Raw genomic sequence first — 16,229 nt, forward strand, 5'->3', positions numbered from 1 at the left:
CGGAGCGCTTGGAACCGAGTCGTCCCCCGCTCGCCCGCACCCCCACCTGTGGTGCGTCTCCCCCCGGCGCTGCTCCCGGCCCCGGGGGCTGGGGAGGCCGTCACCGGCCGGGCAGCGTGACCGGCGGCCATAAATAAGCATGCAGGAGAGGTGGTGCCCGGCGCAGCGGCGTCCGGAGCCCGCGCTCGCGGCGGTGGGGGCGCCCGAGCCCGGGCCCGGCCGCCACGCGCGCGCCGGCGCCAGCAAAGCCCGCCGGGCGGCGCCGACGCCGGCGCACTCCGGGCACCGAGCCTGCAAAAGGGACCCGGGGCCGGAGCGGGCCGGACACCTCGCACCGCACGGCGGGCAGCGGGCACCGCCGGCCCCCGGTGCCGCGACCCACCCGCCGCCGGCCGCCGCCGCCGCCGCCGCGCCCGGCCCCGAGCCCCGGAGCCTCCCGTCCTCCCTAACCGCCCGGCCGGGCTGCGTGGAGCCCGCCCGGCCCCGCTGCATGGAGCCCGCCGCCGCGGCGTCCCGGCCCGCGGAGCCCAGCGCCACCCGCCACGGCGAGAGCAGGAAGAAGATGGCGGCGGCCGTGGCGGCGGCGGCGGCGGCGGCGGCCTCCCACGCGCCGCTGACGCCAATGGCGCGCGCCGGCCGGCGGGCTGCGGACGGCGGCGGCGGCGGTCCGGGCTCCGGCGAGGGGCGGGGCGAGGCGGCGAGGGGGCCGGCCGGAGGCGGAGGCCGGGCGGGAGGCTGGAGGGAGGCGGCGGCGACTGTGTGTTGTGCTCGGAACATGGCGGGCGTCGGCGACGCGGCCGCGTCCGGGGAAGGCGGCGGCGGCGGCGGCGGGGACAGCCAGGAGCGAGACGGCCGCGGCGAGGCGGAGCAGCCGGGCGGCAGCGGCGGCCAGGGGCCTCCGCCGGCGCCTCAGCACACGGAGACGCTGGGCTTCTACGAGAGCGACCGGCGGAGAGAGAGGCGCCGCGGCCGCGCAGGTGAGGCGGGCGGGCGGACGGGCTGGGCGACGCTAGGCCGCGGTTCGGGGCCGGCCGAGGCCGTGGGCGGTGGGGACGCCGCGGACTCCGGCCCGCGCGCCCCGCGACCGCCGCTGCCTCCGGGGGCCCGGCGCGCCGAGGAGCGCGCGGAGCGGCCGCGGTCCCCGCGGCTGGCGCGGCCGGGCGGCCGGTGACAGCTCCTCGGGCGGCTCCGGCGTGCGGCCCGGGACCGGCCCCAGCCCCGGTGGGCCCCCAATGTCCCCCAAATGTCCCCCGCGGGCCCGGGGTGCACCGGCATCTCCCCCCACCTCTAAGGGAGCCCCAAGTAAGACGCGCGCGCTCTTAGTTTTGCTCATGCCAAGGTGACTTTATTATAATTACTATTACTACTACTACTGCTGTTATTATTTCAACGAACTTGAGCCACAGAAACCTGTTAACTTGTCCTCCCGGCAGCTCTGTCACCGGAGCAGCCCGCGCCCCGCGGGGATGGCCGTGGGGTCCGGTAGTGTCCCCCAGAACAGGGACGATTTCCAGCCCTTCTTAGAAATGCTACCTGTGAACTTGGGCTAAACGGAGCCAAACTGCCGCCCCGAGCGCCGCCGATCCGGCCACCTCCCGGGGACCCCCTTCCCACCGCCCTGGTTCTGCACGGGCACGCCTGCGTGCTGGGATCGTGCTGCTGATAAAGACGTTTTCTCGAGTGGTGTTTGTAGTCACGATACCCGTTGTATAGTATTTGGCTTCAGAGAAAAAGGAAAGATTTTTTTTTTCCAACTATGTTTCACCGAAGACAAGCGTGATCACAGCAGTTTAAATCTTACATAATTCTAACATCTCCTCCGCCAGCCACTCTTCCATGGCTCTTAACCTATTAAATAATAGATTGTGGGGTGCTGCGGCTGAATAGAAGCTGTGTTTACCTCATTTCCTGCAGTTGGCACAAACACATGTTGACGTGATAAGGCTATCTTGTTTTGTCATGGCTATTGAAATTTTAAGCTTACTCCAGGCCAATAAGGCTGGTCAGATGAGATCCTAAATTGATTTGCCCATACTGAAAATGGGAGTTTTGAATAGGTTCATATCTTTGAGGACTTATGAACAGACTGTGCCTGGTTTGGTATTTTTTAGATAACCTCTTAAAAATATTCAGCCTGTATTTGGTTTAGTTCTCAGTTAAACACTTGCAAGAGTATTTACTTTCTGAGTCGGCATGATCTAAGTAAGACAAAATATTACCTCTCTCAGCCATCTGTTTACCTTAGAATTGAATATTGAAAACACTCTGGTTGTAAATAAAGGTCGATGTGGCCACGTTTTGGTATAGTTTAAATACTTCTGAGTTTTAGTAAAATCAGTAGTCTAGTAGAGGTTTTTGAGGAGAAAACATGTTATCAGAAGCCTTTGGTGAACACATACCTTGGGCTGTTGGAATGACACCTAATTCTTCTGACTGCTCTGAGTGTGGAAGTAGAAGTGGGGGTGAGTCTGGGTACCTACACTTTCATAAACTTCATCACACCACTCACTCACTGATTCACTGAACCCAGAGCACTTCAGAATGTCAGGGAGACACTCCAGCTTTATGGTTGGGATGGACCTCCCTATTCCCAAAAGTTGTATCATATTTTATCATTAGTATCAATTCGTTGGGTAAGTGGGTTTTATTTCAACATGTTTGTATATGCTCGCAATATACCTTCATCAGACTCACCCCCTCCATCCTCCTCCCTCATTTCCTTTCTCCAGACAGTCTCAGCAGGCATTGTGGGTCCATTTCTATACGTGTACATGAAGTATCTCAGCCATATTCAACCTCCTCCATGCTCTCCATTCACTCGCCCCACTTCCAGAGAGGATGGGTCGTTTTCACCGAGGTCCTTCAGACATGTATATACTTTAATCAGAGTGGCCCTCTTGCCCGTTTTATCAGTTTTGTGTGAGGAGAGATGTTAGTAAGATCTCGCCCAGGGACCAGGACCTAGGTGAACATTCCTGGAACATGCTAGCTGGGGGCCCCGGCCAGTGTTTCTCTTGTCTGGTCTCTGTGTGGGCCACCTTCTGTCCCCTGGTGTCTGCTCCAAGTGGCCACCTTTTGCTAGTGCCCACCATAACTGATGCTACACTAGAGAAGGGTTTCCCCACCACAGCACCATTCTAGCTATTCTTTCTCTGATCCCCGTTCTCCAGCCCCGCTCTCTTCCAGTGATCAGTAATCTTTCTCCCCCTCTCCTACCTCCCCCCTCCCCCCAACTTTCCAGAATTTAGACTTTGTTCCCTGGGCCAGAGGACCTTTGAGTGGCGCCACCTCCTGTCAAAGCAAAAGCATGTCTCCCAGAGTGTACCTGGTCTTCCAAGGCTAGGTGCTTACATTGAAGGTTGTTAATTTGGTCTTTCTTTATAATAGTTCTTTTTGGCTTAGCTGTCATGCCCCTCTGCAAGTTATGGAAGCCTTTGTCTTTCCATTTTGAAAGCCATAATTTTAGTGTCTTCTGGCTAACCATCACTTAGTCCCAAAGTCCTCTTTATCATTTCTCCCAAAGAATTCAGGGTTCTTATTATAAGACAGCTCTTGGCCAGTCCAACAACCTAGGATTCCCAAAATAAATATACAATTTGGGTGCTTATCCCTACTCTGTTCATCTAAGTTAAACAAGTCAGAATAAACTATAATTTTCTTCTTGTTGTTGTATTTCCCTTCTTGATTTATATGTTTAGAAAAGTATATTCAGACATTACTTCAAGTTTATCTTTTATTTCTTTTAGAACTTTCCTATCACTTTAATGTTCAGAATTCCCTTTTTAAAATTTACATATTGTCTGGCAGCAGCTGAGACTTATTGCAGAGGCTGGCGCATTAACACAGTTAGACATGGTACTCCACTCTCCATATCCTTTTGTAATCACTGACCTGGAGCTCTGGGAAAAATGGTCCACAAGAACTACAGGAATTCCTCTACCATCTTATTTTCTTCTAGTCTTAAAAGAACATCCCAAATTTCTGTTGCACTTTTAAGCAGAAAGCCATGTAAGTACTTCGTATCATTATATGTTTGTGTCTTTCCCCACATGAACCTTCCACAAAGGTTCAAGGTGTGGTTTCTATGCCTAGCAAGTCAACTTTGGACAAAGAATTAGGCAATGTGTGCTCTTGGCTTAGTTCAGTTGCTGAATTACTCTGTAGACTGAGCTTGCTTAGACTGCTTGCCTAATCTACTTGGCTGTTTCATAATGCTCCTACTAAGTAGCATCTAAACTAAATTGGCCAGATCACCATGCAGACTTAACAGAAAGCCCCTGGTAAGATCGATGTGACACCTGCTGCCAGTGAGTGTGAAAATGCCTACGCCAGGCAAGTGCCAAGTATTGTAAAATAAAAAAGCCTGAAGTTAGGTGTGGGTGAGCAATGTTGTTTCTGATAGTAATTATTCCATGGGCCTAGTTATCCCTTTTTGATGGTGACTCTTGCTTCTGGAGCCCAACTTATTGGTCTTTGGCCTCTCCTCAGCTTTACCTAGCTTGGTTTATCTCCACAGAAGATCTTCCAAGAAGACCAAAACCCAGAAAAGCCAACTGTTCTGTTTAGTTTCCACAAATATTTTTCAATAGGGTTTTTAACTTTTCATATCCTTTGGTGGTGGTGGGTTTTGGTGATGGTGGTGGTGGCTGTAGTGGTAGAGTTTTTGTTTTTTGTTTTGTTTTGGGGATTGAACTCGGGCCTCACACCTGCTAGGCAGGTACATATGATCTGTCCCTTGAGCCACACCTTCAGCCCCTTTTTCTGCAGTGGTTGTTTGGAGTTAGGACTGACATTATACTTGAGCTGCCTGGCTGTGGTCCTCCTGGGTATACTTCCCCCTGCCTAGCCATTGGTTGGTTTTAGAGTCTTGAGAAGTTCTTTTTGCCCAGGCTGGCCTTAAACTGTAATCCCTGATCTCTGCCTCCCAGTAGCTTGGATTAGAGGCTTGAGCCACTGCATCTGGCTGCTATTCATATTCTTCAAGTCCTATTATTTGTGTAATTATAATTTTTAAATGATTTAATAATTAAATTTAATAATTAAATGATTAAATAATTTTTAAATAATTTTTAAATTCTTAAATGATTTCCATTTACTCAAGTCTTTACCCTCTGTATATAATAAGATATATTATGCATAGCTATTCCTGTGGTCCCAGACTTACCCTGAAAGATGATTTTGAAGATGATTCTATATTCTAGAATCCATTAATTTCTTCTCTACAAGGGAAAATAAGAATAATTTGAAAACTGGCTGGGCAATTACTTGGAGTAACCACAACCCTTAAATAGATAAAATCTGTAAAATAAGCTATGTGTTATAAGATATTGTTCTGTTGTAAAATTCTCAATTGCTTCATTCATTCATGTAAGATAAACAAAAAATTGTTTTAGTTTATCAGTTTATTATCTTAGCCTTTTTTTTATCATCAGGAGCATATCTTATTGGTATTTTGTGAAATGTTATTCCTGGATTGCAAAAGTTGAATAGTTTTGATATAATTGCTGTCTTCAGTGTATAGCATGGTTTTATTTAATTGAACGTTACTGTTTAATATTTTTTTCTTATAGAAGAGACCGTACCCTTTTGTATGACGTTTTAATCAAGTTATCTGTCACTAAAAAAAAAAATTTAGCTTTAACTTAGTTTACTATCTAAAATTCAGCCTTTATACTCATTCATGCTCTGGTTGGGAGAATGCTCACAGAAAAGAGGAAAGTCTCATTGCATTAACTATGAGATTGTTGATACTGTTTCCCACTTTCAATCCTTTTCTCTTTAACTGTAACCTTGTGAAAAGTAAGCTTTATTTTTATGTGGCCTTTCTATCTCTAAATTCATGAATATTCTACATGTTCTTTACATGTCTAAATGACATGTAAAGGTGTGGCTCAAGGGACAGATCATATGCACCTGCCTAGCAGGTGTGAGGCCTGAGTTCAATCCCCAAAACAAAACAAAAAACAAAAACGCTACCACTACAGCCACCACCACCATCACCAACTTTTTTGAAAGGCTTAAAAATTTAAATATGAGCACAGCATAGTGTCACAAGTTTAAAAACCAGAACTTGTGAGATGGATGCAAGAGGATTGGGTGCTGCTCAAGGCTAGCTTGGACAACATATCAAGACAATCTGAGCTGGGCGCTGGTGGCTCACGCCAGTAATCTTAGCTACTTAGGAGGCTGAGATCTGAGGATTGAGGTTCAAAGCCAGCCCAGGCAAGAAACTCTGTGAGACTCTTATCTCCTATAAACCACTCAGAAACCTGGAAGTGGTGCTGTGGTTCACATGGTAGAGTGCTGGCCTTGAGGCGAGGAGCTGAGGGACAGTGCCCAGGTCTAGAGTTCAGGCCCCATGACTGACCTAAAAATAAAAAAAAAAGACTTTGTTCCAAAAATAAATAAACAGGCCTGAATATCTGGTATACAATAGTCACCTTGGAAGGGAAATTTGCTATTACTTCCCAGAAAAACAGACCCATAGTTGGCTTTGCACAGGTTATGCCTCCATACTTGTTCAGTAGATTTATATTTAATATTTTATTGTAACTATGGTAAAATTCATAAAGGCTTTTAGTTATTTAAAAGTGAAGAGTTGTATGCTTCATTTTCATTTCCAAATTTGTGTGTGTGTACATGTATGTGTACCCATATGTGTGTATGCTGTATGCTGATCCTGGACTTGATCTCAGAGCCTAGGTGCTGTTCCTGAACATTTTACTCAAGGTTAGTTCTGTACCACTTACTTAGAAAGGCTGTTTTTCACCTTGGGTACCAGTCTTCAAGAACTGTTCTAGCACTTTTTTTCCATTCTCTAATGGTATTTCAAAGGAGCTAAGGAGTTACTCTCATTTATTAGGCCAAACATCCACCTTTCCATTGTAAGAGCATAGTCTATTTATTTCAGGAAAACATAATCAAATATTTACTTTCTCAACATTGATTTAGCTTTCTTAAATGTCAAGCAAATTTATTTTATCTAGATTGTTTGAAGAAATGGCATATAGAAAAAGTTTTTAAGGGGCTGGGAAGGGGCTGGGAAGGTGGCTCAGTGGTAGAGCGCTTGCCTTGCATGCATGAGGCCCTGGGTTCAATCCTCAGCACCACATAAGCAAAAAGAAAAAAGCCGGAAGTGGCACTGTGGCTCAAGTGGTAGAGCGCTAGCCTTGAGCTGAAGAGCTGAGGGACAGCACCCAGGCCCAGAGTTCAAGCCCCACGACCAGACAGGACCTCCCCCCCCCCAAAAAAAAAAAAGAAAAAGAAAAAGAAAAAGTTTTTAAAATAGAGGTATTGTTCTATTTAATGATAACATTAGAACAACCAAGACTCATTAATTGTGAATATTTAGTAGAAGGAAATAATATCAACCATAAGTTCAAATAAATTCCTCTCACATATTTTAATCAGTACTTATCTCCTGCCATAGAATATCTCTGTGATCTAGTGGGTTAAACTAGAAAAAGTATCATGGAAATTGCTTTTTCCTGTGCCCTAAAATAAAAACTATTATGTTTAGTTATTGTCTGAGACAGCTTTAGAAATTAGATCCTAGGACAAAAAGTAGTAATTAAAAGTAATGAGTAATCACAGATATATTTATATATTCAGTAATATGTCTAAATATATCTCTCTTAAAATAGCATTGCATGGTAAAAAAGTAAACTGGAAAGTAATACGGTTAACAGTTAAGAAAATATAGCTGGGCACTGGTGGCTCAACCATTGTAATCCTAGCTACACAGGAGGCTAAAATCTGAGGACTGCCATTTTAAAGCCATCCTGGGCAGGAAAGTCCATAAGATTCTTATCTCCACACAAAAAAACTAAAAGTGGAGCTGTGGCAAGTGGTAATGCACCAGCCTTGAGCAAAAAGGCTATGGGACAATGCTCAAGCCCTGAGTTCAAGTCCCAGTACCAGTACAAATACGAGTAACTAATAAAATAAATAAATCATTCTCTGTAAATGAGTGTTAGATAGATGGGTGATAATTATGATATAGATGAAACTATGCTAGGCTTATTCAGTGTCTGAGGACAAGTATTCTAATATCCTCAGCTTCCTCCTTTGGAAAATGTGAATGCTGTTAACTATCCTCTATTCTGAAAATTGCATGAAGGAATGAATATAAGCAAGGTCTTTAAAAACTGTCTCTAGCCTAATCTTTTAAACAGGGCCACTTTTCCAAAGAAGAGAAAGAGGTAAGATAAAGCTTTCAGTCTGTTTAACCCCATGAAGTAAGTGTGTGTGTGTGTGTGTGTGTGTGTGTGTGTGTGTGTGTGTGTGTGTGTGTGTGTGTGTGTGTGTGTGTGTGTGTGTGTGTGTGTGTGTGTGTGTGTGTGTGTTTTGGGGGGGTTTTTTTGGTCAGCATTCTGCAACTGTATCTTGAAACCATTCTCCCACCCATCAGCATGGCACCAACTGTGTGCAAGCTACCTTTACTTTGTAACTCACTCAGGACCGCACATTAGAAATATATGACCGCATGGCACAGTGCATGGTTTTTCAAGGGAGTCCACTGATGAACAGTGCAGCTTCAGAGCAGAAGCCCAGGTGGTAGGGAAGCAGAGTGGAAGTGGTAGGTCCTAGTTTTCAAATGCACTTGGAAATGTTGAGAGGCAATATGAGTGGTTTAGAGAAAAAGCAACAAATCACCACCTTGGCAACAGACTGCTTGGCTTTTTGTGGAGACTGCCTTTGGTTCTCTGTGCCCTTGTTCTTCCCTTGGTTGGGAGCAGGTGCACTAAGTGTACTATTTATTGTCTGGTGTTTTAGCATGCTTCATTGTAGAATCTAAATTAGTGCTAACTATAACTAAAATTGTATTTCCAGCAGTAGAATCCTAACAGTATTTATTTATTTATTTTGTTTGTTTTTTGTTTTTGTAGTGTTTTTGTTTTTTGTTTGTGTAGTGGTTTTTGTTGTTGTTGTTTGGGTTTTTTTTTTGTGACCCTGGAATCCCGTACTTGTTGGCCAGATGCTCTACCACTTGACCCACATTCCCAGCCTTGTTTTGTATTTATAAGATAGTTGAAATACTTATTTCCTCATAGTGTATGAAAACCTATTTACAGATAACTAGCTACTTATGTGGTATAGTTTGCTAAATATATGTATACTTCATCTATAGAACCAGGATTTAAATAATAGCATCATAAGCATTAGGTAACAACCAAAACAAAATTGGTTAATACTACAAATGTATGAAATTAAGGGGTTAAGACTGTGGCATGTGGTTCTTTTTTCTTTAGATTTTTAGTTGTTATTAACAAAGGTGATATACAGAGGGGTTACAATCACTTAAGTCAGTTGAGTACATTTCTTTTTGGACAATGTCACCCCTTCCTTTTGCTCCCAGTTTTCTCCTCCCATACCCTCACACACCCTCCCACAAATTGTATAGTTCATTTCAACATAGTGTCTACTTAGTAGTACTGTATGGTACTTATACTTTCATGCTAATACTGTCATTCTTCGATTGCTCTATGTGGAAGACAAGCTGGAAGCTGAGCTTATAAAATTGGTGTAAGACTTGGTTTTCTCTGCTGTATGATAATAATCAAAACTGACAACTTGACCAAGGCCACCTCTGCCAGGGTTATGGGCCTAAAGGTGTTGGTACAGATTGGCCCTCACTACTGATCCTATGCTCTTCTTGTGGACATAACAAATCTCCAGTTATGGGAAGGCACTATTGTGGAATGTAGTTTTCCTAGTAAATAGAGCTAAATAAGCCTTTTTATTTAGTTTGCTTGTTTAAATATAAATCTATTGTGTGTTGACTTGTATCGTGTTTCTGTGCTGACATACTCATGGTCTGCCAAGCTTCTAACCTTTCCCTTAGTGTGGGCAGCAAGAATCCTCCCTTCCCATACCCAGAGCCTTAGTGGCTGTGACCACGTCATAGCACCTCTTCCCTCAGGACTTGAAGTCAGGCACCTGTTGAGTTGCCCTTCTCAATCACTGAGATCCTTGGACTGAACAGAGCTTGGTATCTTAAGATGCTTCATCGAGTGAGTCATGTGGACCTTTTCACCCTTCTCCTGCCAGTCTCCCTCTCCCGCATCTCCATCACGGGTTCTCTGCTATAATAGAGAATTCTGTCTCTCTCCTTTTGCCACTTAAATTTCATTCTCTTTTTCAAGTTGCTGCATTGTTATTTATTTAGTTTTCAAGTTGCTGCATTGTTATTTATTAAGAAGTTCCACTGGTTAATACATTTTGACTAATTCTACTTTCTGTAGTCAGGTAGATCAGCTTTAAATAGACTCCATATTAAAGAAAAATGGGTGGAAAATGCCAGAAATTACAATACCAAAAGGCACGAAGCACCTACATTTAGCCCACATTAACTTGCCATCACTTCCTCCATTCTCCTTAAGATCAGTTTGCTGTCTGCTGCCTTCTTTCCAAGGAGACTGTATTTGACGACCACATCTTACAGCTTTACAACTCTTCTTTTCCATTTTGACTTTAGCTTTTCACTTTCTGGCTCTGGTTCTTTCTTACCATGCTTTTCTCTGTGTGTGATTTTTCTTGTTCTTTGCTCCGTACATTTTAGCATGCATCTGTTGTGTACTATTACGTGCTAGGCCCCAGTGATGCAGGAGTAAATGGTATAACCAGACAGGAGAAAGACGATAACTTGCAGAGAAGCATAGGCAGGTGCATCTGTGGTGGGGGCCTGGAGGGGAAGGGATGGGTGCTACCTGGACAACTTAGAGAAGGCTTCAGAGAGAAGGTAATGTCTCCTTATTCACTCCCATAGAACTAGAAGGGAATGCTTCGACCGAGGACCATTGTGAGCTGGCTGATTGTGTTCAGGAAAGGTGTAACCAGAGATACTGGGAGGCAGATGTAAGGAATGACTGAGAAGATGGCCCCGGCCAAGTTATAAGGGTTCTGGTAGCTCCAGCACTGAGGAGCTAGGACAGGATCTTGGAGACGATGAAGAGCCGCTGTCGCAGGGCTGCGGGCTTCGGCAGCACAGCACCAGCCTTGCTGCCAGTTAGGACTAAAAGAAAGGGGCACAGACAGGAAGCATTTATAGCAATCTGCAAGGAGGTAATGAGCATCAAATTTGGGTGGAGTATTGGAAGAAGAAAAAGTTAATGTCTCAAAGACTAAATAAGGCCTGGTGAAAAGAATGAGGTGGTCATCGAAACTGATACTTGGCTGATACAGTGATGCTAGTGATACTCTGACTTGAGGTCAGGACTCCAGGAGTGAGCAGAGTTGGCAGAGAAGATTCGGGTTCCACTTTGTAGGTGATAATCTGTCTGTAGGATGCCAGGTAGAGTTACACAGGAGACATTGGATTTAGGACTCCAAAGTTAAATGTGGTTGGTCCCTTTAGGATTTAGGTAACGATTTTAACTTCATACTGTTCAAAGAGTGAAAAGGTAACCAACCGGGACAAATCTGGGAACATGGACATGTAAGGATGTTTGACATTTTACTGTGGCTAGCATTTTAGTATGAGGTAGTTAGTGAAGTAAGCCTCAGAATAGCAAACACTTAAGGGTCAGGTGGTAGAAGAGGAGCGTGTCAGAAAAGTCAGCCTCTGACAGAGAAGTCCCCTGAGAGGAAGGAATGGTTTGGGATTGTCAGGAAGGGACCAGGGAGTCTGCAGGGCCAAGGGCTGTTCAGAGGTGACAGAGAAATAACTCAGGATTTACCAGGGTCAGTAAAATGCTCCTGTTGCTTTTCAGTATTTACATGAAACACACACACACACACACAGTTCAGAATATTCTTTTCTTCCTAGTTGGAAAACTGACACACACACACACACACACACACACACACACACACACACACACACACACACACACACACACACACACACACACACACACACACACACACACACACACACACACACACACACACACACACACACACACACACACACACACACACACACAGAGTTCAGAATATTCTTTTCTTTTCTTCCTAGTTGGAAAACTGACTGAAGTATAACTGTTACACACACACACACACACACACACACACACACACACACACACACACACACACACACACACACACACACACACACACACACACACACACACACACACACACACACAGAGTTCAGAATATTCTTTTCTTTTCTTCCTAGTTGGAAAACTGACTGAAGTATAACTGTTAGTCTGTCACTGGTCTTTGCTATTCCTCTTTGTGACTCATGAGGCTTCTTTTCTTCTGGTTTTAGAAAGTTCACAACCACCCTCCCCCACAGTATAACCCCTGCTTTCACTATATTTGATGTCGGTATAATTTGTGGAGGAGAAGGGGACAAACAAGTCATTTAAGGATACAGGTGGACCCGTTGCAACAATGAGAAGTACAAGTTGTCATGTCGAAAACGAACTTTACAACTTTGGTGGGGGGGGGGGAGGATTAGGTGGGGGAGTAGGGGGAGGCTAAGAAGGGATGTGAAGGGTAAACAAAGGAGGAGGCTGCAATGCTTGATAAGAAATGTACTCATTATCTTGCCCATGTAATTGTAACCCCTCTGTACAGTATGTTCACAATAAAAAAAAGTTCATAACCAAAAATTTTATTCTGATGGATTAAGTTTCATCAAAGCTTTTAACATGTTATTAGCAGTAGCATTTACATCTTGTGCCCCTTTATTTATTTATTTAATCGGTCATGGGGCCTGAACTCTGGGCCTGGGCCCTCTCCCTCAGCTCTTTAGCTCAAGGCTAGTGCTTTGAGACACAGCGCCTCTGCTTATGTGGTGCTGAGGAATTGAACCCAGGCCTCATGCATGCAAGGCAAGCACTCTACCACTGAGCTACCTTCCCAGCCCCTTATGCCCCTTTAGTGTAACCTCCAGCTCTGTGCTGAACAGAGAAAGCAAGACACGCATAGGACACCAGTGTCCTGCCTGCCTGTGCCAGGTTGGCTTAGGTATGAGTCTGCTTTCCACTTTCTCTATTCTACCCTGGAGATCTCACACATCGCCTCCTCTGCAGGTTGTCATTGATCTCATATTTAGAGAAGAGTGTATACATTTACAGAACATAAGCCACATGACATGGTATGTGTGCAGAGCTAGGGGTTGGTTCTGGTGCCGGAGGAAGCACGCTATCTGAGATTCATTGTGCAGACCAGAGCTAAGGCTGCTTTGAGTCTTCCTAGCTTTTCCAGGGTGGTTTTGACTGGAAGAGCTTTCTCCCAGCATTTCTCCCCCTTGGAGGCTCCAGCCCCTTGAGTAAATCCTTGTATGTGGAGTCATCCCTCCCTCTGTGTCAGCATCTGAGAGCCACCTCAGAACAAAGAGGAACTCCGGGTCTTACAGAGTAAGCATGAGAGGGTGGACATGAGGTGAGGAATGTGAAGAGGTCATTGAGTGGTAAGCACTCAGGAAAGAGCTGGAGTCAGGCTCCCATCCACACCTCAGCTCCTCACTTTACTTTCCCTTGCTGAAGCTGCAGGAAAAGCATCTCTAGGCTGTTTTGGCCATACTTGGCGCATCTAAGATGCAGTGACCAGGGCTAATTTTACTTTGTCAGAAAAAATAGATACTAGGAAAGTGAGGTTATAGATCTGACTAAAGTTGTGTGTTGTGTAGGTACTGTAGTTGTCATTCCATTCATCCCTTCAGGATGAAACTGCCCAGATGGGCACCATAGATGGGCCCCCACCTGGACCCTGAGGCTGATGGGAGGCACTTCACTGGCATCTGTTTCGGCCCTCAAGCAGTATCAGAGACCTGCAAGCAGGGGGTCTGCACTGCCTTTTCACTGCTGTCCTCTTGACAGTCTTGATAGCTACTCTTTCTTTCTCTTACCACTCACCATCCAGCTCCTCTGTCACCATTCCCTCTCCACCATCCAGCTCCTGTGTTACCATTCCCTCTCCATCATCCAGCTCCTGTGTCACCATTCCCTCTCCATCATCCAGCTCCTGTGTCACCATTCCCTCTCCATCATCCAGCTCCTGTGTCACCATTCCCTCTCCATCATCCAGCTCCTCTGTCACCATTCCCTCTCCATCATCCAGCTCCTGTGTCACCATTCCCTCTCCATCATCCAGCTCCTGTGTCACCATTCCCTCTCCACCATCCAGCTCCTGTGTCACCATTCCCTCTCCATCATCCAGCTCCTCTGTCACCATTCCCTCTCCATCATCCAGCTCCTCTGTCACCATTCCCTCTCCACCGTCCAGCTCCTGTGTCACCATTCCCTCTCCATCGTCCAGCTCCTCTGTCACCATTCCCTCTCCATCATCCAGCTCCTGTGTCACCATTCCCTCTCCATCATCCAGCTCCTCTGTCACCATTCCCTGTCACCATTCCCTCTCCATCATCCAGCTCCTCTGTCACCATTCCCTCTCCACCATCCAGCTCCTGTGTCACCATTCCCTCTCCATCATCCAGCTCCTCTGTCACCATTCCCTCTCCATCATCCAGCTCCTGTGTCACCATTCCCTCTTCACCATCCAGCTCCTGTGTCACCATTCCCTCTCCATCATCCAGCTCCTGTGTCACCATTCCCTCTCCATCATCCAGCTCCTGTGTCACCATTCCCTCTCCATCATCCAGCTCCTCTGTCACCATTTCCTCTCCGTCATCCAGCTCCTGTGTCACCATTCTTCTCATATTCCCACGGTGGTCTGATTTATACCGCATGGAACAGCAGTTTTCCCAGCATTTGCTGGCCATTTGTGTGTAGTCCAGTTCTAGGCACAGAATTATAGATTATTTGTTGTATCCCCTTTTGTTTTATACATGTATTACCTAGCTAGCCTGTAAGTTCTTGATAAATACTGTTCTTTTTGTCTTGTGTCATTCCTCCCCACCCCATAGAACTTTCATTATTGAGGTTCCTCAGTGCTGAACTAACAAGAGGGTACTTCCTGGAACACAATGAGGCCAAGTACACAGAACGAAGAGAAAGAGTATACACTTGCATGCGAATACCAAGAGAACTGGAAAAGGTACTGTTTTTATTTTTAATCATTCATTTATAGACATCATTTTGAAGCTTGTATCAAAGTGTTAATTATGAAAGAAAAGTGTGATCAGCTACAGTTGAGTTTTTAAAATAATTAGAAATAATGTGATAAGTAATTAAATATATTGGGGAAATAGGAGTTCCCTTCTAGGAAGAGGCTTTAGAAAGTTGCATGTTGCCAACTGCCAGTTGGTCACATCTGTAATTCTAGTTACTCTGGAGGTGGAGGTTGAGGTGATCATGATTTGAGGTCAGCCTGGGCAGAAAGTTCACAAGACCCTATCTCAACCAATAAAAAGCTGGGTGTGGAGGTAGACACCTGTCATCCCTTTACAAGGGAAGTGTAAATAGAAGGATCATAGTCTAGGCTGGCCTGGGCAAAAAGCAAGACACTATTTGAAAAATAAAGCCCAAAAGGCTGTGAGTGTGGTTCTTGGTGGGAGTGTCTGCCTCGCAGGCATGAGGCCCTTATTTCAACCCCAGTACTGCCTTCCCCTCCCCCCAAAAGCTAAATATTTATATGTACTATGGTAGTACTAAATTTTATCCAAATCTTTGTTTTGCTTCTAATTAAACTTACTGTGTTTATGTCCAAATAATTTTTCCTTCAGAATTAATGTTCCCTTCTATAGTTTTATAGTTTCCTTCAGTTTTATTTTATTGGAATCAAAGGTTTTTTTTTAGCTCATCCTGATAAGTTATTTTATTTCAGCCTTTGTAACATTCTAGTTTCTCTTCAAAGAAAAAGACGATTTGTGAATCCTCATAGTGTAAGCACAGTAACCGCCCTCAGTCTTCTGTGTCTGGTCCCCTGCCTGCCTCAGCTACTCAAGGTCAGTCTGAGGAAGGAAAGCTGCTCTTTTTCCTCTATGTGCTGCTAGAATTGATGACACTGAGTAATCCAAAATTTTCTTTCTAGAAGAAAAGGTATAAGAAATAAGAGATATAAGAAACACGTTTTCATAAATTTGTAGTAAGACAGAGTTTGCATTAGTCATTTTCCTAGGCTTCCTGTCCAAGTGGCTATGGGAGAGTTGGCTTTCCCTGTCTCTGTGCAGGAACAATGAGAGTGTGGTCGGCAGAGAGAAGCGGGGATGCAGCCACTCTGGCCAGAGTTCTTTTTTTTCTGATTTGCAGCCTTTTTTCTGCCATGGCCATTTGGTTCTTATAATATTCTTTGCAGGCTATCTACGCTATCACCACAAGCTGACAACCCAAGGGCAGCCTATGAGAAGCATTCATGTTGGTCATACAGCAAAT

General features: G+C 45.4%; 1 protein-coding gene across 2 annotated transcripts in view; it reads left to right on the forward strand.

Annotated features, from left to right (window-relative positions):
- Positions 1-748: 748 nt before the first annotated feature.
- Tapt1 (transmembrane anterior posterior transformation 1) overlaps positions 749-16,229 on the forward strand; it is a 55,533-nt gene continuing 40,052 nt past the window's right edge. The window contains exons 1-2 of one of the 2 annotated variants that reach the window (XM_070013042.1): positions 749-977; positions 14,822-14,952. In XM_070013042.1, the coding sequence (XP_069869143.1) occupies positions 776-977; positions 14,822-14,952 (333 nt within the window). In that variant the 5' untranslated portion in view covers positions 749-775. Of the gene's footprint in view, positions 978-1,270; positions 1,340-14,821; positions 14,953-16,229 lie in introns of those variants that run through there. The other variant, XM_070013043.1, reaches the window with a different exon arrangement.

The sequence above is a fragment of the Dipodomys merriami genome, unplaced genomic scaffold (genome assembly GCF_024711535.1).
Source record: "Dipodomys merriami isolate MVZ:Mamm:240054 unplaced genomic scaffold, mDipMer1.0.p SCAF_9, whole genome shotgun sequence".
Lineage (NCBI taxonomy): Eukaryota > Metazoa > Chordata > Mammalia > Rodentia > Heteromyidae > Dipodomys > Dipodomys merriami.